The sequence below is a fragment of the Thyridium curvatum genome, assembly GCF_004353045.1.
Source record: "Thyridium curvatum strain D216 chromosome Unknown NODE_99_length_139539_cov_86.989219, whole genome shotgun sequence".
NCBI lineage: Eukaryota > Fungi > Ascomycota > Sordariomycetes > Thyridiales > Thyridiaceae > Thyridium > Thyridium curvatum.
The window spans coordinates 24,201-51,176 of NW_022156854.1; the positions used below are offsets into that span (position 1 = coordinate 24,201).

At 57.7% G+C, this 26,976-nt stretch overlaps 9 protein-coding genes across 9 annotated transcripts; 5 read left to right on the plus strand and 4 right to left on the minus strand.

Annotated features, from left to right (window-relative positions):
• Positions 1–2,095: 2,095 nt before the first annotated feature.
• E0L32_011140 (uncharacterized protein) lies at positions 2,096–5,606 on the plus strand (the record flags this gene model as incomplete). The annotated part of the gene is made up of 5 exons (XM_031133836.1): positions 2,096–2,801; positions 2,899–3,158; positions 3,221–3,283; positions 3,339–4,395; positions 4,459–5,606. 5 exons carry the CDS (start codon positions 2,096–2,098, stop codon positions 5,604–5,606), a joined length of 3,234 nt encoding a protein of 1,077 aa, XP_030988627.1.
• A 927-nt stretch (positions 5,607–6,533) lies between these two features.
• Positions 6,534–7,633, plus strand: E0L32_011141 (uncharacterized protein; the record flags this gene model as incomplete). The annotated part of the gene is made up of 3 exons (XM_031133837.1): positions 6,534–6,605; positions 6,805–7,253; positions 7,345–7,633. The coding sequence occupies 3 exons, from the start codon at positions 6,534–6,536 to the stop codon at positions 7,631–7,633; spliced, it is 810 nt and encodes a 269-aa protein (XP_030988628.1).
• A 515-nt stretch (positions 7,634–8,148) lies between these two features.
• E0L32_011142 (uncharacterized protein) lies at positions 8,149–9,607 on the plus strand (the record flags this gene model as incomplete). Its single annotated transcript, XM_031133838.1, has 2 exons — positions 8,149–8,154; positions 8,771–9,607. The coding sequence occupies 2 exons, from the start codon at positions 8,149–8,151 to the stop codon at positions 9,605–9,607; spliced, it is 843 nt and encodes a 280-aa protein (XP_030988629.1).
• Positions 9,608–10,039: 432 nt separating this feature from the next.
• Positions 10,040–10,900, minus strand: E0L32_011143 (uncharacterized protein; the record flags this gene model as incomplete). The annotated part of the gene is made up of 1 exon (XM_031133840.1): positions 10,040–10,900. The coding sequence occupies one exon, from the start codon at positions 10,898–10,900 to the stop codon at positions 10,040–10,042; it is 861 nt and encodes a 286-aa protein (XP_030988630.1).
• Positions 10,901–11,590: 690 nt separating this feature from the next.
• E0L32_011144 (uncharacterized protein) lies at positions 11,591–12,652 on the minus strand (the record flags this gene model as incomplete). Its single annotated transcript, XM_031133841.1, has 1 exon — positions 11,591–12,652. The coding sequence occupies one exon, from the start codon at positions 12,650–12,652 to the stop codon at positions 11,591–11,593; it is 1,062 nt and encodes a 353-aa protein (XP_030988631.1).
• Positions 12,653–13,458: 806 nt separating this feature from the next.
• Positions 13,459–14,835, minus strand: E0L32_011145 (uncharacterized protein; the record flags this gene model as incomplete). Its single annotated transcript, XM_031133842.1, has 1 exon — positions 13,459–14,835. The coding sequence occupies one exon, from the start codon at positions 14,833–14,835 to the stop codon at positions 13,459–13,461; it is 1,377 nt and encodes a 458-aa protein (XP_030988632.1).
• A 1,058-nt stretch (positions 14,836–15,893) lies between these two features.
• Positions 15,894–17,722, minus strand: E0L32_011146 (uncharacterized protein; the record flags this gene model as incomplete). Its single annotated transcript, XM_031133843.1, has 5 exons — positions 15,894–16,379; positions 16,442–16,685; positions 16,742–16,890; positions 16,949–17,220; positions 17,434–17,722. 5 exons carry the CDS (start codon positions 17,720–17,722, stop codon positions 15,894–15,896), a joined length of 1,440 nt encoding a protein of 479 aa, XP_030988633.1.
• Positions 17,723–18,637: 915 nt separating this feature from the next.
• On the plus strand, positions 18,638–22,007 carry E0L32_011147 (uncharacterized protein; the record flags this gene model as incomplete). The annotated part of the gene is made up of 3 exons (XM_031133844.1): positions 18,638–18,694; positions 18,898–19,196; positions 19,259–22,007. 3 exons carry the CDS (start codon positions 18,638–18,640, stop codon positions 22,005–22,007), a joined length of 3,105 nt encoding a protein of 1,034 aa, XP_030988634.1.
• Positions 22,008–25,172: 3,165 nt separating this feature from the next.
• On the plus strand, positions 25,173–26,621 carry E0L32_011148 (uncharacterized protein; the record flags this gene model as incomplete). The annotated part of the gene is made up of 2 exons (XM_031133845.1): positions 25,173–25,446; positions 25,525–26,621. The coding sequence occupies 2 exons, from the start codon at positions 25,173–25,175 to the stop codon at positions 26,619–26,621; spliced, it is 1,371 nt and encodes a 456-aa protein (XP_030988635.1).
• Between the last annotated feature and the right edge of the window lie 355 nt (positions 26,622–26,976).

Consider the following 26,976-nt stretch of genomic DNA (forward strand, 5'->3'; position numbering starts at 1 on the left):
TAGCTGACATCTGGGAGACCAAAGCTGGGTTTTCAGGTACCCTAACTAGTCCCTGGGCGCACGCATGCACACACGCACACACGCACACACGCACACCCCCGTTGGACTCAGCACACTCGTGCAGAGCTTCTAGAACAAGGTTCGGGTGCGACAGGTCCAGCTGCCTCCAAATTGATCGGCAGTTGGTTGACAAAGCATCCCGGGAGTTGGCGCACCCTACTCTAAGTACCCGACTTGGCACCATCTACCCAGAGCATGGTGCAGTCAAGAGCAGACAAGGACAACAAGAAAACCTGGGAGTAGCCCAAACCTGCCGAGACAAGAAGAAACCTGCTTGTACCTACGTATTAGGAAGCCCGTGGACGTGTTTGCTGGGGGGAAAACTCCGAGCAAAACGCATGTGAGATGAGGGGACGGAGGGGTCGGGCTGTGCTGGGTTGAACTGGCCGCCCATCAATCAAACCCTTAACCGCCCCCATGACCGCAGATCGGGGTTTTAGTTCCCAGGGATCTGGCTCTCAGCCACGCCAAATCTGCGCGTGCGTTTGCGTGACGAAACCACCTCCCATGACATGGCGGTCCCTGGCTCGTTTTTTTTCGACACTAGGATCAAAAGGCAAGGAAGGGCGTAGTTGGCGGCAGGGGGGGGGGAAACGAGGCAACGCCGTTGGCTTCGGCAACTTCCATCTTTCACAATTAACCTTCCTTGTCTGGCTGCGTCGGTGTGTGGTGTTGGCCATCGTGACGGTGTCCCCTGCCCCGTCGCCCATCGTCGTGTGACGGGGAGGAGGATTTCAAGCTGACGTGCTACCTAGGATGTATGTTGTTCGATGGCGTGCACGTGTACCTAGTGTGCCCCGGGTCAAATCTGATAATACTAAGTCTGTAAGCTAGGTGGTTACTCCTCCTAGGCGCGCGCGTCGTTGGCAGTGCTGGTCCAGGTACAGCAAAGAATGGGGGGGTAGGGAGCGGGCCGAAGCATACCTGTTGAGGAAAGGTTCAGGGTCCGCCGCCTGGATCCAGCATCAATCAGCACGGCAATAGGTATCCAGGTACGGAGTAAGTCTTAGCGAGCTCCCCCCCTCCGGCACTCGACTCGACTCGTGCGTGCTTAAGGTTTCCTCCGCTTCGTGATCGAAAAGGGGGACCGCACGGCGAATCGCCCAAGGGAGCAGAACGCCGGGAAATAAGGCTGTCGTGGTGTTTGCGTGCCAGCGACAGAGGTCAGGGATCCTCCCAGCTCGAAAGCGCCACCGGGAACCCACCGGCCGCGGCAGCTGGTACGGTGCCTGGGTGCTCTGATCACACTGACCTGGTATCCAGACGGATTTCGGGGAGACAAGACGGGGATTACAATTGTGGGCTTGGGAGGCATACGAAGGTAGCCCGAGCTGAGAAAACGGAGCCAGCTGCAAGTGTCGACCTCGATCAAGCAACGGCCGAGTTCCGCAACGGGTGTGCTGCCGTTCAGGTACAGCCCGACTGTTCGATGTCACGCACACTGTGTTTCAGGGCTGCCCTCCATCAGTTGTCTTCTGCAACTCAGAGCCTGGAGTCTTATTTGGACCCGGGTTAGCGTATTTGGCCACCCACCCCATCCACCCCAGCCCGACTGTATTGTGGACTTGGCCCAATCGAGGTGTAGCCTCACAGGCCCTGAAAGTACAGCTGTGTGCTTTGTACCTCCACTTACTTTTACTCGGGAGACCAGACGAGGCTGTGCGCTACAACGTCACGGCTACCACCATAGCTGTGATCAGTCCCAACGACATCCCCACTACCGACAGCCTTGCCTACCTAGGTCATTCAATTGATCAAAGGCCTTGCGTGCCGCCAAATAGTCTACCAGTCACCCGTCATAGCTGCTTTGTACTCCATACGACTGCTTTCTGGCTCCAACCAACATTGGTTATCTTCTTTGTCTACTTGTACGCGCTCTCGCATCGCCCGACTCCGGACTTTCTTTGACAGCACCCTCGTTTCCCCTCCACAAGTATATACCCGGCAACCACGAGTCCACGCCGCCCCCCTATGACTGGCCGGCCTTGAGCCGCCGACCTGCGTCATGTCGCCCACATCAACGCCGACAGTGACGATGATGAGGCGGAACCGCGCCAGCGAGCATGCTAGACACGTCGAGGCCTGGTCCGCGTATCTCGACCGCTGCTTGTGGAAGCGCCTCGACCACCACAAGTTCGAGCTGTACACGCCCATCCAGTTCAAGGAGCACCCGCTGCCGCCCGCGGCCATCGCCGACCTCTTCCTGCGGCCCCGGCGCAGTAATCGCGACTTCATCGACCCCAGCATCCCCTGGTACCTCAACACCCTGCTGCACCTGCGCTACGTCGACACGCCGTCCGTCCTGCGCGCTCTGTACCGGTACTCGACGTCGCACACACAGTCCCGCATGTCGCAGCAGCAACAAGACCCCGGGCAGAATGGGCACGGGGAGCCGCAGAGGGAGGAAGGCGACCAAGGCAAGGCCGGGCGATGGCGCAGCTCCTACGGCCACGAGGAGACCATCTTCTACCGCCTGGCCAAGGCGGTCGCGCAAGAGGCCGCGATCCGGTCGACCGCCGACGCCATCGAGGTGTCGAAGCTGATGGCGCGGTGGATGGAGCTCTTCACGGCCGCCGCGAGCGCCTTCACGTCGACGGCCGGCGTCGACGTCATGGGCCAGCTGCAGATCACCCAGTCGCAGACCGAGATGGAGAGCGCGCGGGCGGCGTTCGTCATGCTGCTGCTCGGCGTGTGCGAGAACCAGGTCGTGCTGGGTGCGCTCCGTAAGGCGCTTGCCAAAGGTGAGTGGTTTGTGTTATTTCAGGTCCTTCTTTTGTGCCTCTTGTGCTTCTTGGAAGACGTGGGTCAGGGATATACATACTGACTTTGGCTTGATAGATGCGCGAAAGGCGCTCTCGGAAAGCTTGAGCAATTTCGTCCCCTCGATCCAGTTGAGCAGTTCCCAGATAGCATCACGGCTGGAGCTGTTCCGCACCGAGACGCTGGCCGGGTTCGAGCCGGTCGACAAGAAGAAAGAGGCCGAGAACAAGGATCTTGACGACCTGCTGGACTCGACAATGGGCCTGGACAATTTTGTCATACCAGAAATGCCTATTGCGAACACGCGGCCGGGTTTGTATGTTTACATTAATGCTGCGGTAAGTGTTTGGCGTTTCGCGCGACTGATGCGAAGATATTCAAGCATGCTGACGTTGCTTAGCTTGTTGGTCGCCCATTGATCGATGACATGGCGTTGGTCAACTATTTGCACAATCGATATGAGGTATGTCTAGTGAAAATTGATGATACCCCAAATGTCAAAGCTCACTCTCTTGTAGAATGACGGCCAGAGCCTCGCTATCGACCTCATCCTGGCGTCATTCGATGTCCTCGCCAATGCTGTCTTCCGCAATGAAGGCCAGAAATCAGCACACCTACTCCGCTCGTATCTCATCAACAAGCTGCCATTGCTACTGGCATCCTTGGCCGCATCGCCACTACATCCCTTCAACCCAGAATACTGTATCTCAGAAGCGCTAAGCCGGATCGACACGAACGCCTTCCCGACATTATCCGCCATGTTTGACGATACAAGGAACAACAGCAATACCTTCACCGACAGCGTTCGCCAAGACTTTTGCTGGGCGTGCTGCTTGCACGGGCTGGTGCCCGAATCGAGCATAGAGACGCTGCTTGGTGAAATGACATACCAGACTCTTCCCCAGGGCGGTCGGTACATGAAGGAGAACCTGGTGCAGCAGTGCATGGCAGATCCGGAGAAGATCCAGTCGCTCATCGGGGAGCTTGACAACATGGACGGCAATGTCGGGGCCGTCTGCCAAGCACTGGCCGAGGTTCTGGGTCAGTTATGTCGCAATAAGGAGACGATGTCACTGAAGATGTTCTGCAGTCAACTGGCACGCAAACCTCTTGCTCTGGACGTCATGTTGCTCTTTGAAAAGCCGGTGGCCATTCTGCAGCCTCTTTGCGAGCTGCTGGACAGCTGGCGCTACGACGACGACCAGGGTGAGTATCAACCGGTATACGAAGAGTTTGGAGCTATACTTTTGCTGCTCCTCGCCTTTGTCTACCGCTACAATCTGTCGCTTGCAGACCTGGGTATCCGCCCTTCGCCCGACTCGTTTGTGGCCAAGTTCATTGGCAAGGGTCACGTTCAGAGGTCGCTCGAGGAGTTGACACCACAGGAGTCGGAGCACCTGGGTGGTTGGGTGCGCGGGCTGTTTGACAGCGAGGCCGCGAGCCTTAACAACGAGCTCATGTCCTCGTGCCCGCCGCAGGATTTCTACATGCTGATCCCCACCCTCTTCCAACAGATCGTCACTGCTTTTAGGAGCGGCTATCTGACGGAGGAGAGTCTGCGGGGTGGCATCGAGTGTAAGTTGTCTCGTACCTTCGCGTCTTCTGGCGGGTTTCCTAAGACTGACATTCTGCCTCTAGATCTGGTGGACACGTTCTTGCTCCCCTCACTAGTGACGGCAATCATGTACCTCGCAGACGCGTTGTGGGTTGATAAGACGGAGGAGCAGAAAGCTATCGTACGGGTCCTCCAGATGATCCTACAACCCAACTCAATCTCAAACGAGGCCTCGACCATGTTCTCGGCGGTACTCAACATGGTGGCCAAGCCTCTCGAGCACTCGCTACGGGTATATCAACGCCAGGACCCCAAGAGCCAGGAGGTCCAGCCGTTGTTGCAGGCACTCAAGGACAACATCCCGCTGTCGCGACGGACGGGCGCCGCCGACAACAACGAGCTCGAGACATGGACGAGCACGCAGCCCAGTGGCCTCGAGACGGCGGTCAAGCACACGATGCAGAACCTGGTACAGTGGAGCATCCACGCGGGCGTCAACACCATGCCCACGTCGTACACGCATCGGCAGATGCTCGCCGCCCTGAGGCTGCTCGGCGCCCAGTGCGTCCTGCAGATCGTGCTCGAGGAGCTGCGGGACCAGACGGCGGCCGGGACCGGCAGCCAGGCGTTTGACGTGGCGTGCGCGCTGGTCTGCGCGCCCGACGCCAACAACACGTCGTCGCCGTCGGAGAACAACAGCCACCACCTCAACGGCATGGTGGACGCCGCGGGCAGACCCGGCGGCGCCACCGCCACGACGCCGGCGGAGCGGCGCGTCTCGCTGCGGGAGGCGCTCAAGCACCGGGCGGAGGAGTGGAAGAAGATCCAGAAGCGCGACGGGCTGATGGCGGAGACGGTGGTGCGGCTGTACCGCAAGGTGGAGGCGCAGATGGTCAGCAGCGTGGCGCCCGCGGCGGCGGCGGCGGCGGACGCGGCGGCGGTGGAGCAGATGATGCAGCAGGCGGCGGCGCACCAGCAGCACCAGCAGCACCAGCCGGAGCCGGAGCTGACGCTCGAGGGCACGGGCGACCTGGACGTCGGGACGGCGCTGGACGACGCGATGGCGGCGGCGGCGGCGGGGGGCGACGCGGGGGCCATGTCGCTCGACGGGGTGGACCTCTCCGGGCTCGGGGACGCCGGGTCCGTCGGCGGCGGGGGGCTGGACCTCGGGGACTCGGACATGTTTAGCGGGCTTGGGCCGCTGGAGGGCTGGGACATGGACATGGCGTAGTCCTTTTGCCTTGCCGCATCGCCGCTTTCCACATGCAGTGTGGATGTAGCTTCTTTTTTTTTTCTGTATGGGGGACTCTGACGGCGTGTGTGAAGCAGATGGATGGTCCCGGCAAGCGAAAAGACGCAGCGATTTGGTGGAAGGGGGTTCTCGCAGTATAGATAGATGATGTTCAGCGTTGGTGTTGGAGAGAGTACGGTGGCAAAAGCGAGCAGAACACAGAGGGACGGATTCAGAAGAAGCAGTCGAACACCCCTATAGCTTAGCATTGTATACTAGGATTTGAATGCAGCGAACCTCGTATTGTGTGTGGTGGACAGTCATTGCCTCCATTTGTGGAGGGGTGATGGTCCCTTTGAACGTTCATAGCTCTATCTGAATAACTCTTGCAAGGACAAGCCTCTTCAGCAATGAGCTTGCTTGATGCTTGCAACGCATTGGCGAATCAGAATGGCAGAAGAAGCTCACCCTTGCTCGATTGTTCTAGCCCAGCTCGATCCCGCAATTTTCGGGGTTGTGCATGGCCGAAGAGTGCGCTAGAGCGACGGAGAAGCACTGAGAGGCTCCCCTACAGCCCCAAACCAGAGCTAGGCCCTCCTCCATCCATGGATGCACTTGTAGGTACTGGTGTTGGTGGCGGGAGTGGAGGGCAAGCTTGGAGGGCGGGAGGAGGCCAGATTGCACACAACATTTTTCCACGCCTTTCATTGGGGGGGAGGCCCTGTCCTGCGCATGCACGCACGCACGCACGCACTCCAGCCATTTCAGCCTCTGAACGCATTTCGAGCACCCCGACCTCTTGTCTTGTCTTGCTTGTCAATCCTCCTTCTCCATCATCACCACTCTTCCTCTGGCTTCCTTCCCCCCCTTTTCCCTCCTCTTCTCCTGCCAACTTGTACTGCATTGCCTGCTCTCGGCCTGTCCACAATGGTTTCCTTCAAGTGCTCTGCTCTGGCGCTCCTTGCCATGCAGCTCGTCGGCGTCTTCGCCCAGGCTGAGGTTAGTACTCCCCTGTGTTGGCGCACATGCGCCCACACGACCCCAGAAACTTTGCCATCCAACGCCTCCTCGGATCACAAGCAGCTGCGCTGAGCTCTGCCAATGCCTTTGTGCTGCATCGGCATGTGGTCTTTGGTACGCGCATTGACTTTGATGTGACCATCTCTGCTAACACGCGTGTGTGTTGCGCAACCCCCAGGCTCAGGATGCGCCCACGTCGCCCAAGGACCAGCCTCAGCTCAAGGCCGAGGTCAGCACGAGCTTCCCCGACTCGGACATCTTTGGCGTCAAGCTGGTCAATGGGCGCCCCACCAAGGCCGTCGTCGAGATCACCAACAACGAGGCCGATACTATCCGCGTCATGTTCGTCGGCGGCCAGCTGGCTTCGACCAAGCCCCTGCCCGAGGACGCCGACCCCATGGCCGGCGTGATCCGCAACCTGTCGACCGTCACTTACGACACCTATGTCGAGGCCGGCGAGAAGCAGGCCCTTCCTTACTCGTTTGTGCTCGACATGCAGCCCCAGGATGTCCAGCTCAACCTGTTCGCCTTCATCTCCAACTCTGCCGGCCAGATGTTCCAGCTCCAGGCCCACGGGGACACTGCCAGCATTGTCGAGGCTCCCACCAGCATTTTCGACCCCCAGATGTAAGAAAGATGTTCTCTCTCGTATTCTTGGCTGACACCTCTTTTTTGGGCAATTGGGCTAATGACTGGGGTCTGGTCCCCTCTGATATAGCATCTTCCTCTACCTCGTCCTGACCGGCGTCTTTGGCGGCACTGTCTACTTTGTCTACAAGACCTGGATCCAGACCCTGTTCCCCCAGGCCAAGCGGCCCAAGACCACCAAGAAGGGCAAGCGCGCCGAGGTTGTCGAGCCCGCCTCGCCTACCGAGACCACGGGCGTTGCTACGGGTGCCGAGACCGAGTTCGATGCCAGCTGGATCCCGGCCCACCACATCAACCGTCCCGTAGCCAAGCGCGTCAAGAGCGGCGCCAGCGGCAAGAGCAAGACCCGCGCCGATTAAAGCAATCTCATCATCTCCAGAAGCATTTGCTTGCTCTGGGCTGTTTTTCGGTGTTGACCTGGTTCCTTTTTTTTTCCGGGTCAAATAATACATGAGGGGATATGCAGGCAGGCGTGGGGGGCTGGAAGAAGTTCCTGAGAGGAAGTTGGCTTTTGCTGCTCGCCCATCATTGGGCCTCTCTCTGCACAGAGAGAGAGAGAGTGTGTGTGTGCGTGTGTCGATATGACTAGCGATTGCCTTTGGAAAAATTGACGTTGTCAAGAGCACAACCAAGTTTCAAAAAGGGACGGGTGGGAATCGGTGGCTACACACCATAGACGGTGAAGGAGAAGGAGACGGAAGCAACCTTGATACAGACTTGTTCTCTTAAAGAAAGAAGGAGACATGTATGCATCGAGTTTTGTATTGTACAAGAAAGGCGACGATTATGAAATACACAAAGTCCATTTCTCGGCAACAATTGGATCCATCCTGCTGTGCATAACACCCTCCCCCGACTTGGGCACCACGCAAGCATGTATGTATGTAATGAGGCTGCATGTAGTCCATGGATCCAACTCAAAGAGAGACATCTGGAGCACGGCAACAGCACTGAATTACCTGTGCGACCAACTGGCGAGCAAAACCCCCCTGCGTCACGCAGCAAGTCCGCCCCAAACTGGCACGTCACTCAAAAAGGAAGCAGCTGGAGTGCAAATAGAGTTGGACAGCACTCCTGGAGTCAACCAAACGCGAGCAGCCAGCCCAATTCAGTCAAGGCCAGACTCGCCCACACCGCACCACACCACAGATTGAAACGCGTCTGGAACCGGGCCTGCCACTCGCCAATTCATCAAGGCGGCGACGCGTCTGATTGACTTTATCCATCTCGTTCATTTCACTCCCTCACTCCCTCACTCCCTCACCCCCTCACCCCCAGTCTCTGGCCAACCTCGTGTTCCTAGTCTTCTCTCTCTCTCTTTTTTATTTCCCAGTCAAATTTTCCCCTTATTTTTCATTGCCGCGGAAACAACGGCTCTTCTTTCATTCATTGGATTGGATTGAGTTGAATCATATTTAATTGAAGGGGACCGGGGTGGGAATTTATTCGCCCATTGTCGCAAAAAAAGACTATCATCAACGCTGGATTATCTTCAGAAGTTCTCATCCTTCTTCTCCTCTCCTTCCTCCCGACCTGCAGCGACTTCTCCCTCTGGCGACAAGAGTAGTAGTAGTAGCAGCACCAACAAGCAGAAAACTCCACGAGAGACAGCAAGGCAGGAGCAGCAGCACGGCGATAGCAGCAGCATCACCGCCACCGCGGCAACCACCCGCAGCCGTCGCGTCGCCAGCAGAGCTAGACCACCGCACGCGTCGTCGTCGCCGCAAGGCAACGTCACTACCGCTCCCGCTCCCGCTACTACCAGAAGAAGCAGAACGAGAAGAAGAGAGATGGCGCCCCGCCGCTCGACCGCGGCCAAGGCCGAGGACAAGGCCGCCGCCGCCGCCGCCGTGCCCGACACCAAGCCGGCCAAGGAGGCCGAGGCCAAGGTCACCAAGCGCGGCCGCGGCCGGCCCCCCATGGACCCTTCGCTGCGCAAGACCAAGCCCTACGTGCCGACGGGCCGCCCGCGCGGCCGCCCGCCCATGGACCCTTCGCAGCGCAAGACCAAGCCCTACGTCCCCACGGGCCGCCCGCGCGGCGGGCCCGGCCGGCCCCCCAAGAAGGGCCGCGGCGCCGCTGCTGCTGCTGCCAAGGCCGCCGGCTCCAAGGCCGCTGCCAAGGGTGCTACTACTACCGGCAGGGGTCGCGGACGGCCTCCCAAGGCCGCAGCTGCTGAGGAGGTGAAGGCTGTCGAGGAGGAGGAGGAGGAGGATGAGGAGGATGATGATGAAGAAGAGAAGGAGGAGGAGGATGCCGAGGAGGAAGATGATGAGGATGCCAAGGGTGAGGACGACGACGAGGATGAGGATGAGGATGAGGACGAGGATTAAGGGATATCTTGCCTAGGTAGGAAGGAAAGGAGTGGACATAGGGTGATATGCTTGTGCTAGGGAATTTGGGATCTGACTCGGCTGGCATGGCATGGCATAATGCCCTCGGCCTCGGCGGCAGTACTTGCCTGGAATTTCTCGACGGATTACAATGCGGCGTTTTGAGACTTGTCTTTTTTTTTTCTTTCGATCTTGTAAAAGTATGTCACAGGCAATGGAAGCCATAATGGTCATCTCCATCTGACAAGGGATTTCTTCTTGTTATTCTACTCGCTGATGAACACAGCTCTTTTCGGACCTTCACTTTGATAGCTGTGTCTGTCTTCGACGACACGGATATATGGCACAGCTCAACACATGTATTATACACTGATTTTGTTAGGTGTCGCTCCACTCACTCTGACATCCCTCCCGGGTTTACTTCCTCTTCCCTCACTCCCTCTTCCACTCCTCAAACTCCACCTCCAGGTGCTCCTTGAGCGCCTTGAACCGGTTCCCAAAGGTCCTGCCGCACCGCCAGCACCGAAAGTCCGACTGGAGGTAGCCCTCCCGGCCCGGGTGCCGCCGGGGGTCGTCGGCGGCGAGCGGGAAGTCGGCGACGTCGACGAGGAAGGGCGTGTTGAACGAGTTGTAGTGCTTGCGGTGCTTGAGGCACGGGCTGTGCATGTCGCGCGACAAGACGTGCACGTGCAGGTGGCTCATGCTCGGGTGCGCGTGCACGCCGACGCGCACCTCGGCCGCCCAGTCCCTGCCGGGCGGCAGCTCCCCTCCACCTCCGTCGCCACCGGCCTCGGCCTCGGCCTCGCCCGACAGGACGGCCTCGCGGGCCGCGTCCTGCCGGCTGTACCGGCCGAAGCGCCGCTGGAGCTCGGCGGCGACGAGGGCCACCAGCCGCGGGAGCTCGGCGCGCACGGCGGCGAGGAAGGCGCCGTCCGGGGCGGAGAGCGCGTCCAAGGGGTGCTGGGCGCCGAGGGCCGGGGAGCGGGGCAGGAGCAGCGCGTGGACCGAGGCCTTGGGGTAGAGGTCGTGGATGGCGACGAAGGACTCGCTGTGGTAGATCACGCGCGAGGCCGGGAAGGAGGCCGGGTCGGCGATGTAGGCGCCCAGCCCGTCGCGGCCGGCGAAGGACGAGGTGGTGGTGGCGGTGGTGTGAGGTTTGTTGGCGACTGATGATGGTGGTGGTGGTGCGTGCCGGGGCTTGGGGGCCATCAGCTCGGCGACTTTTGTGTGTCGCGGAGGGTTCATGTTAGCTTGGAAGTGATGATATAATGGTGAGAGTACTGGGGTGGCCATTGTGTATTCGGGGGTCGGGAGTGAGATGAGGGCATGGGAGTTGAGTGAGTTCATCAATGCAAGAGAGAGAGAGAGAGTGCTGTATGTCCTTACATGCATTGCGGGGCTTTTGAGACGATGCAGCCTTGGACTCGGATGCAGCTGGCACAGCAGCGCCCCTGATTTCTTCTTCGGTGATGGCATCCTCCGGCTCTGATGCTGTGCTGGACATTCTGGGTATTTGTGAGCTGATCTCACGAACGGCGGATACGGGAGCTTGAGTGTGAAGCTTTGAGCTCTTTGGAGCTTGAAGTGAAGGCAGCAGCCCCGCCCCCACACCTTTTCAACGAGAGCTCCGACCAATCGCGCCTGCTGTCAGTGCCCGGAAGAGGCAGGACAGCGCGGCGGGCACCCTGTAAACGAGACCAGACCATATTACGTGATATGCTTATCGTGCTTAGTTCTGAAGGTCGTATGCAGGAGAACATGCATATCTGACAATATATACCATTAGCCGTACATAAAAAAAAAAGCACCCACGGAAAGATGCGAGGTGGGGCGTCCTCCGGTGCCGGCTCCGGGTCCCGGGCCGGAAGTGCGCCGGCTCAATGCCGATAGCAAAGAAAAGACCTCATGTTCTTCTATATTTACAGCCTTTTTTTTGAACATCACTTTGTATACCACCCATACATACCACCCAGCTCCATAAATCTACAGCCGACTCCGGTCACCGCCCCCGTTCAGATAAGCCCCTCCCCTCCTCAGCATCTCCACCGCCTGCGCCACCATCTCGTCCACGATCTCCCCGGCCGGCTGCACCTTGCGGATCGCGCCGGCGACCTGGCCCATGAGGTGCGGGAAGTCGATGTCGTTGCCCTCGTCCATGTCCCAGTCGATCGGCGTGATCCCTTTGTCGCAGAGCTCCCTGATCTTGTCGGGCTTCTCGTGCCACCGGCGGATGTAGTCGTTGGTCTTCATGCGCAGGGGCCGGCCCGACAGCACGAGCGTGCGCTCCGTGCCGTCGAACCCGCAGCTCACGACGGCGTCCTTTTGCTCCTGGCTGCAGTTGGCCTCGGCGCTGGCCACGAACCGCGTGCCGACCCACACGCCCGCGGCGCCCTGCATCAGGCCCGCCGCCAGCCCGCGCCCGTCGGCGATGCCGCCCGCCGCGACGACCAGCGCCGGCGAGCCCCCGAGCATGGGCGGGCGGTACCGCGCCGCCACGTCGGCCACGGCGGGGATCAGCACCGTGCCCGCGATGTCGCCCGTGTGGCCGCCGCCCTCGCCGCCCTGCGCGCAGACCATGTCGACGCCCAGGTCCAGCGCCTTGGCCGCGTGCCGCGGGTGGCCCACCATGTTCATGACGAGGATGCCCGCCGCGTGCAGCCGCTCGATGACGCGCCGGGGCGGCACGCCGACGGCCGACACGAACAGCCGCGCGCCCGACTCGATGGTGATGTCGACGAGCTCGTCGAGCTTGCCGCCCGTGTAGTCGTGGTTGGTCGCCCGCGCGCCGCCGCCGACCTGCGGCAGCGCCAGGTCCACGCCGAACGGCAGGTCCGGCGACGCCAGGTTGTCCTTGAGGTCCTTGATGATGTCGCGCAGCTGGTCCGGCGTGTACATGAAGCCGCCGATGACGCCCAGCCCGCCCGCGTTGGAGACGGCGGCCGCGAGGTGGCCCCCCGAGGTGCGCGCCATGCCCGCGAGGATGATGGGGTGCTTGATCCCCAGCAGGGTCGTGAGCGGTGTGGTAATGGGGCCCTGGGGCGCCATCTTTGTATCTTTTTATCTCGGAGCGAATTCTCGGGAAAGGATACAATGAGATGTGATGGTTATGGTGTGAGAACCGGGTGCCGTCGTTCAACTGCGGCGGCTCACTCACTCAACGGGTTCATGAAACGAATACTTGACTAGAGAGTCTGAGAATGTGGTACTGCTCAAAAAGACAATAGCAAGGCTGTATATAGTCAAATAAAGCAGATTGCCGAATGCATTAATATACAGGCTGAGAAAGATGAGCCATGAGTAAATCTGGGGAAATGAGTTGAAGAGACCTTGGGGGTCGGCTTGTGTGGGGGATGGCAATGCGGGGGCGAGATGCCTCGGCATCTCGACAGGCTTGATCTGACAGATCCGCAGAACAGAGCATCCATGCCACGAGGAGAGCCACTATTCACGGTAGAAATCACATTCTAGGGGCTGGAGATCTTATCACATTTACAAGGGGCTCAGAGATCAAACTGACCACATTTATCGATATGTTGTTCGCATCTTTCGTTTGCACCTAGGCATCCATGCGCTGTGTTCACTTTACTCGAGCTATGGAACTGTTGTGACGCCAGGCTCAGACACCAAGCCTCAGAAGTAGTATATTATAATCATACAGCTCGTCATAACATAGCTCGCAAAGCTGGATATCATCTAGTCATGAAAAGACACGTTCCCTCCCGGACACTGTCAGTGTCCTTGCTTACTTACACTTTAAACCCACTTGCACCCCCAAGTCTAGCAGAATGATTTTGGGAAGCCACACCAGTTCCTGTGTTACTGGCCTTTGCCCAAAAAGGGTGGATGGATCTCTATCTGAAGTACGGCAATCGAGCCGGCACGAAACCCTCTTCGGTCTCTTCTTCCTGGCTTTCAGCCTGGTCTCCCCGTTGCGGAACTTCGCTCGTCGAATTCTCAGCTTCACCCATGTTCTCTCTGGTGTCGGTCGCTCCAAGCGCAGCCTGCTCCGGAACATCCTCGTCAACCGCAACCTCAGGAACCCGGGTCGTTACCTCGCCAGCAGTGCCCTTGAGGTTGCCTGTGCTGAGGCCACGCCGGCGCGCGAGCTCTGCCGCAGCCAAGCGCTTCCGCTCGATCTCGCCGTCCTCCTCCCTCTGCACGCGCTCCTCCTCGCGCCGCAGGTCCTGGAGCGACTGGTCAGCATCCTCGGCCGCCTCCTCCTCTACGGGCAGAGAGGTGGTGCTCGGGTGCTTTATGAGGGATCCATTGGAGCGCTGCGACATGATGGTCGTGCCCGACGCGCTTCTGGACATGGTCCTGTAGCTCTCCCTTCGCTTGCCCTTGCTGAGCCGCGTCTTGCCGCTGCTCCGATCGTCGACCCGGTCCAATGCCACGGCAAACTCGTCATCTATGGGCACTGCGTCCTCGTCGCCCTCTCCGTCGCTTGGGAAGAGATCGCCTCTCGACCGGTATGAGTCGGACGTGTCTCCAGAGCCCGTCGTGCCGCTGCGCTTCCTCCTCTGCGGTTCTATCAGGTTGTGCGTGTAATCCTCATCATCAGTGGCCAGCAGCGGCTCGTGTTCATCCGTAGGGTGCGTCGGACCACTGGGGTGGTCCTTGAGGTTCGCCGCGCTGGGCTTGTATCGTAGCGTGCCGCCAATCTTGAACGGCAGTTTGCTCAAGAACCCCAGCGGCGCCGTGCTGGGGATGATGGTCGGGTCGTGCTCAACGGATTTCCTCCTGCTGCCCCGCGTGCCGTAGCTCATGCCCCTCTTCCTCCTCGGCTGGTCGACGACATCGCCCGCCGACGCGCCGATCGTGTGCCGGCCCCGCGAGCCCGTGCCCGCCAGCAGCCTGTCCCAGTCTTCGCTGCGGCCCCCGCCCCAGCTGCCGAGCAGGCCGTGGCCGCCGCCGCTGCCGCCGCCAAAGGTATCGGCCAGCGCCGCGTCGTCGTCGTCCCAGTCGTCGTAGAAGTCGAAGCTGAACTCGGCGCGGCTGCCCCTCGCGCCGCGCTCCCGCTCCCGGGCCCGGCGCGCGCGCTCCTCGCGGTCGCCAAAGCACACGCCCGTGCACGAGTCAATCGACTGGGCGATGGACGCGAGGCAGGGCCCGATGTACTGGTTCTGAAAGGTCCATATCCCCGCCGCGGCGTTCTCGGTCACGGCCTCGGCGTTGTGGGAGATCTGGTTCCAGCGCTGGCGCAGCCGCGGGTCCTCGAGGAAGGCCATGGCGGGCTGGCGGCTTTTGCTGGGCTGGCGTCGTCGCTTGCTTGCTAGCTTGGGTGGCAGAGATCTTTATTGAGTCTTTGCTTTCCGCCGGACGTGCGGGAGGTCAGTCGGGTGTTGAAGAGGAGAGGCTATGCGACGTAGCCTGGTCGGTGGGCTTCACCAGGTGTCCTCGTGGCTATGGGCCTGAGCCAGTGCATTGAGCAGAGTCTCGGGGGGGGGGGGGATGATTGCGGGATGGCGAGAGGTGATTTTTATATTCGCGTCGCAAAAACCTTCGCGTCTGTGCAGAACATGGAATCAGCAACGTTGGTGCTGTATGATTAGAGTTCCGGGTTTGGTTGCGTGGACATCGAAGGTTTAGAGTGTCAAAAGGCTGGTGCTTATGCAGGTCAGTCCGTCAAATCCCCGAAGGTGGTTTCTATGGTTCAATGTTTGGTTGCTCCAGGTCTCTTTCCAGCCTATCTTATCAACTGGAATTGCCAATCTGGGGGTCACGGTGGCTGGCTGGCTGCTCCAGCTGGTGCGGGGATCCATGGATGGACGGCTGAGAGCACCATGGTCCCCTAAAGTCCGACTGCGAAATGCCCTAAAACGGCAATGACCTCATTGTACGTGAGCCTAGTCGTAGTCTGGTGTACGCACCCAGAGATGGGGACAGTCCGTCAAGTTGAATATGGTTGAACACCAGCCAAGCACGACCGAATAGCTTCGATGGAAGGATTGTTCGACATAACCGCCGCATTCTGCGATTTGGCGCAGTACGATACTGGCTTTGCGCAGGCAGGCACTCGTACCCTTCCCGTGTGGCGTCACACATAGCTCTCTGGCAAGATCAAGCACCCGGAGGGCCTCGTCGGGTTACAGAGTTGGACGAACTTCAATTGCTTCGTACAGGTGTATCACAGAATATGTGCTGGAAAAATACAAAAAGAACGCTACCCGTCTCGGAAGAACTTCCCCACAACCTCTTCCTCGATCGGCCCGCTCTTGGTCAACACATATTGTCAGGATGCCTCGCCTCGAGACTAGCAAAGACCTGCGCAGGAAATGCTCCGTCGCTAGTGACCGTTCGTCGTCACCGCCGGCGGGCGCTCTGGACCAAAGGGTTGTGGGTGAGGTTCAGGTTGGGCCTCCTCTTCCGTAAGATCGTCGTCGTAGTCGCCCTCGTCTTCCACTCCTTGGTCGCTGAGGTCCTCCTCGTCCTCATAATCATACTCGCTCTCTTCACCCTCCACCTCGCCCTCGCCGTCTGCATAAACGCTCTCCACCGTGCCCGTCATGCCTTGGGCAATGCCCCGCCCCTGCTGCTGCATCTGCGTGATGATGCTCTTCAGCTTGTCCTCCTTCTTCTTGTGGTCGTCGATTTCCTTCAGGTTCTTGGTCCGCTCTTCGGCCATCCTCAGGATGTTCTGGTTCATGGCTTCATGCTTCCTCTTGAGGCCGTCGTTTTCCTTCTCCAACCTCTTGGTCTTCTTAGACATGTCCTCCATCTCCTTCCGGAAGGTAAGAAACAGATCATTGCTATTGTTCAACGTGTCCTCCACCTGTACTCGGTCAGCCATGGCAACCAACACTTGAAGACAAGAACAAGATCAAGGCTACAAACCTGCTTGAATTTATCGACGTAGACATTGAGCTGGTTCCGCAGTTCAGTCTCGGTCTTGGAAAAGGTCTGCACTTGCTCGTTGAGCTGCCGTGAGCGAGCAATCTCGGTGTCGGCCTTTTTCTTCTCGCGCTCGAACCGCGCCAGGTTGTGCTGCACCTCCAGCTCCTTCGTCCGCATCAGCGAATGGAAGTGAAGCTCCCGGAGCTCGTATTGCTCGATGAAAGACTTGAACCGCGCACGGAAGCTAAAGGATATGTCAGCCGTGAACCTCGCGACACATTCTGGCAGATGGGAACCCACAGTTCGTCGACCTCCATATTCACAACCTGCTTTCGCGGGTTGTCTTTCTCTTCTTGGCAGTCGTCGAGCTTTTGTAACAAGGTGGCATATTTCTCATCCCACGAGTTTTGGTTCCGTACTTGGTTGTCGCGCAGAGTCTTGTTTTCATTCTACAAGGCAAACAGGTCAGCCAGTGAAGAGGAAGTGTCACCTCGAGTGCCGTCCTACCTTGAGCTTGTTGTTCTCCTTTTGAAGTTCACGGCAGAGCTTCTCGAGCTTCTCCTTAAGGCCGACCGTTTTGCTCAGCTCGGACCGGCTCTGATCCTTCTCCTTTTGAAGTTGATCGCCACGCCGCTTGTGCTTCAAGCTCTCGCGCTCGTGTCGTTTCATTTCCGCTAGCAAGTCGGAGCAGCGCTTGGAAAGATGATCAATCTTTTGCAAGTTGTCCATTTTGGCCGTCTGGTGGTTCAGCTCGCGATTCGCCTTCTTGACCTCTCGCTCTACATTGCGGGCGATAGTTAGCCATTTGTGCAACACATAGCCCCCAAAGCTACCCCTCTGATGGAGAGCAGAGTACAGGAGGAGTACTGGCACGAAGCTCGGCGCCGAGGCTGGGGAGACCTATGTGCGCATGCGAAGTCGAGTCGCCTTCAATCGCCGCCTCCATTCATTATGCTCGCACACACAGACGGTTACGCCGGACAAAGACGCACCTATTTCGGCTTCCTGATCCTTCTCTCCAGCAGCATCGAGCTCCAGCTGGGATATTCTCTGAGCCACCAACTTGGAGGCTTCGTTAGAGTCCAGCGCCTTCTTCTGCTTGTTCCGCTTGGCCACGGCGGCTGCGGGCGGCGCCGGGGCCGGTCGGGTGTCGTGGGCGTGGGAGGCATGGTGGGCACTTGCGGACGCGGACGCATCGTGAGCATGGTTTGCATGGTTTCCAGCGAGAGCTGGTACGGCGCCGTTGGTCACAGGAGTCACGGGGGCGTTTGCTGTCGACATTTTCCCGGCAGCGCTGAGGCCCGTCGGCAGACTTTAGCGCTTGGTCGAGATGATGGAGTCGCACGCTCGTAATGTCATGGGCTCCGTCGCATCCGTCAAAAGCCAGAAATGGGGATTCCGTAGACGGTCGATTGGGGGGACTCGAGGCAGAGCGTCGGAGAGTCGTCAAGGTGACAAGGTTTGATGCAATCTGGTTGGAGGAGAATGGTCGACAAGAGGTTGCAAATCGCTGCAGCAGCTAGCGGCCTTAGTGGAGAAGCACGGACGCCAGTTCGCCGGGCGAAGAACATTGAGCGTAGACCATGGAGCGAAGATACAGTACTCTCTCTAAGGTATTTGTAAAGAACGAGAGACCAGATGTGAGTACAAGTCCTTTACTAAAAGTGATGAATCTAATGTTGACTGAGTATTTTGGTATCAATTCTCGACTAAATCCTGAACCGAGATCCAGCGGCATTGGAGTCGCTCTCGATTGTCCTGTCCTCAAGGTTCAAGTACAGTACTTACTATAGGTACCTACCTACCTAGCAGCATTGGATGAAGCGGAGGATTGGTGGGCATCATCATTTCCCCGTTAGCATTATACCCGTTTGTTCGCCTCGAGTCCCTGCTGAGCACCCTGGCAGAACGAGGCTTCAGCAGGCACCTTCCAGCCCGGAGAGGGTTCAAGGTTGGGCCAGCTGCGCATGACCCTCGAATGCATTAAACGGATGGATCAGGTCGTCCCTCAGCGTCCTGAGGCAGTCCAAACTGTCCACGCTAGCCTGAAGAGCAACTCGACTAAGGTTCGTTTGCAAATAGTGCACTGTCAACTGTGAAGGCTACCTAGGTATGATTTCCAGATTGATTTGATTAGTTTGGGAACAAACCGCTTCAGCTACCACACGTCAAATTTTCTTCCGGTCAGTTTCCACCATGGGGTCCACCCATCTCGACTACCAGGGTTCCACATGCTACTCTAGAGAGATGACTGTACATACTGGCACCGGACATAACTATTTTCATCTCAGAGGGCCATTTGCCTCCATCTAGCATTCAAGAACCGTTCGCTTCCACTCATCTCTTGCCCTCTGGAGAGACGGTATTGCGACTCCACGAGGCCATCGGGATCCGGATCGGCTGCAGGAGTTGGGCGGCAACACAACCCAGGTACACTGATCTGGTGATATTTCCAGGAAGGAGCCATGTTGCGCAACGCAGCCAAAGGCGCGGCTCGCAGGGCTGTCACGGAGCTGTCGCAGCTTCCCAAACCCGGCGACAAACTCCACGGCTTCACAGTCCTGCGCACCAAGCCGGTCCCCGAGCTCGACCTGGCAGCCCTCCACCTGCAACATGACAAGACTGGCGCCGAACATCTGCACATCGCCCGCGACGACAGCAATAATGTCTTCTCGATTGGCTTCAAGACGAATCCTCCAGATGATACGGGTGTTCCTCACATCCTCGAGCACACCACGCTCTGTGGAAGCGAGAAGTCGGTGGCATCCGTCCAAAGTCGTACGGCTTTATACAGCCCCTTGCTAACAGCTGCCCCAGGTATCCCATCCGAGACCCTTTCTTCAAGATGCTGCCTCGCACGCTATCCAACTTCATGAACGCCTTCACTGCTTCCGACCACACCTTTTATCCGTTTGCGACCACGAACGCGCAGGATTTCAAGAACCTCATGTCCGTCTACATCGACGCGACTCTGCACCCGCTTCTCAAGGAGACGGATTTCACGCAGGAAGGCTGGAGAGTTGGTCCGGAGAACCCGCAGGCTCTTGCCAGCGGCGAAGGCGCCAAGCCCGAAGACAGCAAGCTCGTTTTCAAAGGAGTCGTCTACAACGAGATGAAGGGGCAGATGTCGGATGCTGGGTATCTCTTCTATATCCGCTTTCAGGATCACATCTTCCCAGACATCAACAATTCGGGTGGTGATCCCCAGAAGATCACCGACCTGACCTATGAGCAACTACGCAACTTCCATGCCGAGCACTACCATCCAAGCAACGCAAAAGTCTTCACGTACGGCGACATGCCCCTCGCAGATCATCTGCAGGAGATTGATGCTCGCTTGAATGTGTTCGAGAAGATCCGGGGCGACCTCAAGATTCACCGACCCATCGACCTCAGCTCTGGCCCCCGTGAAGTGACACTCCAGGGACCTATCGACCCGTTGGTGGATGCCGACCGACAGTACAAATCTTCTGTCTCCTGGGTTCTGGGAGATACAAGCAACATCGTCGAGTCCTTTTCACTTGCCGTCATCTCGACGCTCCTCATGGATGGATACGGCTCGCCCCTGTACAGAGGGCTCATTGAGTCTGGTCTGGGCATCGACTGGAGTCCCAACACTGGCTATGATAGCTCCGGAAAGGTCGGCATCTTTTCCGTCGGTTTAACCGGAGTGCAAGAGGCAGATGTTGGCAATGTCAAGACCGAAGTCCAGCGCATCCTTCGGGAGGTCCGGGAGAAGGGCTTCGACAGATCCAAGATTGATGGATATCTTCATCAATTGGAACTGGGACTCAAGCACAAGACGGCCAACTTTGGCATGTCGCTCTTGCAGAGGCTCAAGCCCAAGTGGTTCACGGGTGTCGACCCCTTTGACTCTCTTGCCTGGAACGATACCGTGACAGCGTTCGAACGCGAGTTGGCCAAGGGTGGATATCTGGAAGGTCTCATCGACAAGTATTTACTCAACGACAACACCTTATCGTTCACAATGGCCCCCTCACCCACCTACTCTCAAGAGCTTATGCAGGAGGAGGAAGCTCGCCTCGCGTCCAAGATTGCCGAAGCTACGAAGCAAGCTGGCAGCGAGCTCGAGGCGCAGAAGCGTTTGGAAGAGAGGGAGCTCAAGTTGCTCGTCGAGCAGGGCAAGTCAAATACCGAGGACCTGAGCTGTCTGCCAAGCGTTCACGTCAGTGACATTCCTCGCCAGAAAGAGCCCGCTGTGGTGAGAGATGAGACTTCACAGGGTATCAAGATTCAGTGGCGGGAAGCACCCACCAACGGCCTGACTTATTTCCGTGCCATCAACACCTTGGACGGCTTGCCAGATGATCTCAGGAGTTTGATCCCTCTCTTTACCGACGCCATCATGCGCTTGGGCACGAAAGACATGTCCATGGAAGAACTGGAGGATCTGATCAAACTCAAGACGGGAGGCATATCTGTCGGGTATCATTCTGCTTCGCATCCGGAAGACTACACTCAGTCTAGCGAGGGGTTGATCTTCACAGGAATGGCGCTTGACCGCAACGTTCCAGTCATGTTTGACCTACTCAGACGGGTAGTGGCCGAAACCAATTTCGATAGTGCAGAGGCTGTGCAACAGATCCGCCAGCTCCTACAGGCTTCCGCGGACGGAGTCGTCAACGATATTGCCTCGTCGGGCCATGCTTTTGCCCGTCGTGCCGCCGAAGCCGGCCTGAGTGTCGACGCGTATCACAAGGAACAGGTCAGCGGACTGTCTCAAGTCAAGCTTGTCACCTCCCTGGCAAAGCGCGGGGAAGCGGATCAGCTCGACGACGTGATCTCGAAGCTGAAGCAGATCCAGCAGTTCGCGTTCAGCGGCGGACGTGTTCGCACCGCCATCACCTGCGGCACCGAGACGGTGCAAGAAAATGCCTCAGCCTTGACCAAGTTTATGGGCTCCCTCCCTCGTTCCAGCGCTGCGCTCCCTGGCAAGCAGTCGCCGAGATTCGCGCGCGACATCAAGGCGTTCTATCCCCTCCCTTACCAAGTCTATTACGGAGCGCTTGCGCTGCCGACAGTCTCGTACACATCTGCCGATGGCGCCCCTCTCCAGATCCTGGCGCAGCTGCTGACGCACAAGCATTTGCACCACGAGATACGAGAGAAGGGAGGTGCCTATGGTGGCGGGGCCTACTCGCGAGCTCTCGATGGTGTCTTTGGATTCTACTCGTACCGTGATCCGAATCCACTCAATACTGTGAACATCATGCGCAGTGCCGGCCAGTGGGCGGTGGACAAGAAGTGGAGCGACCGCGACCTCGAGGATGCCAAGATCTCGGTTTTCCAGAGTGTCGACGCTCCTCAGTCAGTCAACGAGGAGGGCATGGGCAAGTTCCTCTTTGGTGTCACCAACGGGATGAAGCAGCGACGCAGGGAACAGCTCTTGGACGTTACCAAGGACCAAGTGCGCGAAGTCGCTCAGAAGTACATTGTGGATGCGTTGGCCAAGGGCGCAGAAAGAACCGTCTTCCTGGGTGAAAAGCAAGATTGGGTCGACTCTTCATGGAAGGTCAACGAGATGCACGTCAATGGCACCGAGTAAGCCGAGGATAACGACCAACGACATGGTGCCGGTGTACCAATACAACTGTACAACAACGATGATGATACCCTTCTCTCAGCATACTCATTGTCACTCGATCGCATAGCCTGCGGTTTAGAAACATCAATAGACTATACACTAGGTTTTCTTCGTTTGCTCCTGTGCGGGATTTTTTTCTCTTATTCCTTGCGTCCTTGTTTCTCCTTAATCTTCTTTCTTAGTGACATCCCCTCTCTTTCACGGGGTTAGCATCTCCCAAAAAGCGCTCAGATACGATACGTCTCGTATGCCGATCCTTGATCTCATGGCTACGAAGACCACTAGAAGGCGCGAGAATAAGGACCATGCAAGAAGGGCCGTCACCGGAACTCTGCGCTCGTTCTTTCAGAACCGGGCTCCTCAGCTTTGGAACTCCGGACTAAAGAACAGAGTACATGCTTTTCAAGATATCGGATTTTTGTTGGCTGAGGATGGGTAGCCCCCCATGGCGGATGGCGGAAGCCAGGAACAGGCACGGCAAGCCAAGGCTGCTAGCCTCGCATTTCCCCAAAATTCAATCTGATCCTCAGCGCTATTCCCCTTTTCCACCCCGCCTACGTCACCGCCAGACGAAGAAGAATGCGGCTCACACTTTTTGAGACATGGATGGCGAAAATCAGCCAAACATTGCAGATATGTTTTGCAGTGGGTAGCCAGTGGCGCCCAATACGGTCACTCCGTCCCCTGCAGCATTGCCAGGGGCAAAAAAAGAACTTTCCAACTGCCATGTGGCGAAGCTTCTCTGACAGAAGCCGGGCAACATTCATCAAGTTGAATGATTGGATCTGGTCAATTTTGCCCATACCTGCTGGGTAGGTCGGTAGGTACCTCAGGTGGGTGGGTTGCAAGGGAGATATCAGGTCTTCTCGCCGGCAGGCAGCACAATCGCGTGATGCGCCTCGGCCAGTGTGCAGTGTCAACTTGTGTGCTCCTCTCCTCACGGGACCCCGTGCCCGAGGGAACGTTTCGCTGTGCCTATCTTTCGAAAACGGCAACCCGCAAGCAGAGGGTAAACAGCCGGGTAATGATAGAAGCATCTGGTATGCGCGAATTTACTTTACTGCCCCTGGCCAGTCTCTTCCAGCGAAGCATGTGTCACCTGCAGCAACGTCCGGCAGAGGCCGCCCGGAGCACCTGGAAACTCAAACGACATATCTCGTGAGCGAATAAGCAGTCGCAAGCGTGACGAACAAAATTGCGGTCTGCACGAGCTGCATGTGGACGCGGTCTACGGCAAGCCCTTCGACTGGCCGCTAGTGCAGGAGCTATCATCCGCGCCAGTTGCTGCCGATTCGACAGGCAGGCCAGCACGCAAGCAAGTGCCTTGTGCTGAAGCGGAAGCGGGACGTGGCCCGCGACGTCGCTTACTAGATGAAGATGACCATGCTGCCGTGTCACTCTGGAGCTGCCATGGTGGAGGTGGTGGAGGAGGAAGAAGAAGAGTGAAGAGGAGGGGGAGAGCAGAGCACATAGCACCTCCCTCCCTACTCCACCATCCATCTCCCTATCTTCTCCGATACCGACAGGCACGGTACCAAGCGAGGACTCGAAAGAGGAGTCAAGTCATCTTGTCTCGAGGACATGGAGAGACGCCTCTGTCGACGGTCTCTCGGGTCCGGGAGGCGTGGCATTGCACTGGAGGACTTCGAGCCGATATCACTTGATCGAGCCGCAGTTGAGTGACGTCTGGTCTCTCTCGAATTTGCCCGATTCAAACAGTCGGTCGATCCTCCCGTCGACGAGTCCAAGTCTGCCCACTTTTAAAAAGGCCGCTAATCAGAGGAGGAGGATACCAAATCTGGACTGGAAAAAGTCTGGGTCAGGGATCCACGCACGCGTGGGCTAATGGGAGAAGCTCCCAGTAAGGTTTCGGTGCCTTGGTTCAAATTTTTTTACTCTGGGCTATGCTATGGGACTCTCACAATCGTCGATGCCCCGCTGCCGACCTCGTCTGCTCCATATTTTGTCGGTGTGTCCTTGAGAGAGGGAGTGAGGGAGGGAGATGTGTGGATGTGGGCACAGCAAGAAAATCCATCTTAGGCCCAGCCAACCCTCGCCAACCCTCGCCAACCCCACCAAAGCAGCACGCGCAGACTGGAAAGTTCCCCTGCTCACTCACAACCGCAACCACAACCACAACACACGAGAGCAAAATCATCCTCCCCCCTTCCCAATCTCACACACATTCTTCTCTCTTCTCACTACCAAACCTCCGTGTTGTCTTCTACATCGACAATATCCCTCATCCGCAACAACTGCCGTTCCTCGTTGTCCGGCTGCAACTCCTCTCTTCTCACCACCCCGAGTGACTCAAACTTTGCAATCGGTAAGTCTCGGCTCCGGATCGCCACTTTTTGCATCGCCCACGCACGTCCTCCCACCATCACATGCTGCCCAGAAAACGAAAGAACAACCCCCTCTCTCCTCACGACACGAGTCTCTTCCCCTCTTCAACCTCCACCGCAATCAAGACGATCCGCGCCATTTCGTCTTCCCTACTCTCTCGACTGTAGTCTCTTGGGCGGCGTGTCTTGTCCTAGTCTCGAGGCCTCCAGCCAGAGCTCTGAGCTCTTTTTGAAAGTGGGAAAAGAGAACACCACCGCTGACCGCAATACTCTAGCAACAGCCAAAAAATCTCGCATGTCCAACTAGTCGTGTTGTGACAGACTACAAATTCGACTGCCTTTGGTCTCCTCAAAGGCAAACAACCCAACCACGGCTTCCTCGGCCGTGTTCTTCGTCTCCGATCAAGATTTCAGCGAGCGAAAGACCTTCCATATCATCAACTCTCGTCCACCTCCTGCTGCTTCTGAACTCGCCTAAGAAGCTCGAACGTCTTCCGTTGTTCGACGCGTCCTACAACCAGCCCCCAAAGTTCTCCCCACCCACCCAGCTGCCGCATAGGACGAGTTCTGAGGTTCTTCCTCTAACGGAGGAAGAGTCGAGGAGGCCTCGTCAGACCGCTTCGGGATCAGTCTGTTACCGATTTCGACCCCCTTAGCACCCATCTGCAAAAAGAAAGCACCAAAGTCTTCTACTACCAGACCTACGCCTGGTAATATTCCTCTTTCTCTCACCGCTCATCAACACCAACCGCTTTCGCATTCGCCTTCCGTCGTTTGGGATATGGTTATGGCAACAGCTGTGCTCGATCGCATTGCTCCGGTACCATTCAATAACCATGTGTTCTTAAAGAAGAATCTCTTCTTGGACCACCAACATGGCGAACAAACCCCGAAGCAGATGATTGGCGAGGCCCTCCGCCACCGCGTGGAGAACATCGACCATGAGTTTTGTGAGCCGGGCGACGAAGACACCTTCTTCGTCGCCGATCTCGGCGAGGTATACCGCCAGCACATGCGCTGGAAGTTGAACCTGCCTCGCGTCCGGCCCTTTTATGGTGAGTCTTGTCATCGCTCCCCAACATTGGTTATGACGAGCCGGACATGACATGCTGACTCAATTTTCCCTTCAATAGCCGTCAAGTGCAACCCTGACCCCCAGGTCCTCAGGCTCCTCTCCGAGCTTGGCACTGGCTTCGACTGCGCATCCAAGGCCGAGATCGACCAGATCCTGGGCATGGGCGTGGACCCCTCGCGCATCATCTACGCCCAGCCGTGCAAGACCAACTCGTACGTGCGCTACGTGAGCACCCGCAACGTCCGCCAGATGACCTTTGACAACGCCGACGAGCTCCAGAAGATTGCCAAGCTGTACCCGGACGCTGAGCTCTTCCTGCGCATCATCACCGACGACAGCGCCTCTCTGTGCCGCTTCAGCCTCAAGTTCGGCGCCCCGCTCGACACCACCGACAACCTGCTGGCTACGGCCCGCGAGCTCGGACTCAACGTCGTCGGTGTCAGCTTCCACGTCGGCTCGGGCGCCTCGGACCCCTTGGCCTTCATGAAGGCCGTGCGCGACGCCCGCTACGTCTTCCAGCGCGCCGAGGCCTATGGCTACGACCTCACGACTCTCGACGTCGGCGGCGGCTTCTGCGCCGATGCCAGCTTCGAGCGCATGGCCGAGGTGCTCAACTCGGCCCTCGACGAGTACTTCCCGCCGCACTGCGGCGTGAACATCATGGCCGAGCCCGGCCGCTACTACGTGTCCAACGCCTTCACCATCGCCTGCAACATCATTGCCCGGCGCACCGTCGACGACCCCTCGGCCAGCATCAGCGGCGACCTCGTCGACCCCAGCTACATGGTGTACCTCAACGACGGCGTCTACGGCAACTTTAGCAGCATCATGTTTGACCACCAGCACCCCGTCGCCAAGGTGCTGCGCTGCGGCGACAAGTTCCTCTTTGACCACGAGTCTGCGGGCCCCCAGCCCGCCGAGCAGGAGGGCAGCCTCGAGTACTCGGTCTGGGGCCCCACCTGCGACGGCATCGACCACATCACCGAGAGCACGCGCTTCGGCCACGTGCTCGACGTCGGCGACTGGCTGTACTTTGAGGAGATGGGCGCCTACACCAAGTGCTCGGCCACGCGCTTCAACGGCTTCTCGGACAACCACGACGTCATCTACGTCTGCAGCGAGGCTGGCGCGCGTCTCCTCTTGGGCATGCACTGAAAGCTTCAGCGCGCAGTATGGGGTCCTCTCTGGCCTTTACGAGTTTTCTATATTGCATTGGCTTTTTTCTTTTTTTATCATATCGTCAAAAGATTGGGTAATTCGTTTGACAGGATTTCGAGAGAGTATAATGACTGGTTGGGGGGGTATAGAGAAAAAAAGAAAGAGAAAAATATTTTGGGGTAAAAAAAGAGAAAGGGGAATATCTTGACGTTAGACACCATTTGCCGTTCTATACATCACCTCTCGGTGACACGACCAGTTTTTTAACTACAGATTTGTCTCTCTTTTTGGTCCTTACACGGATTTGGATAGATGAGGGGCGAACAGTATATGTCAAATCAAACATAAGTGT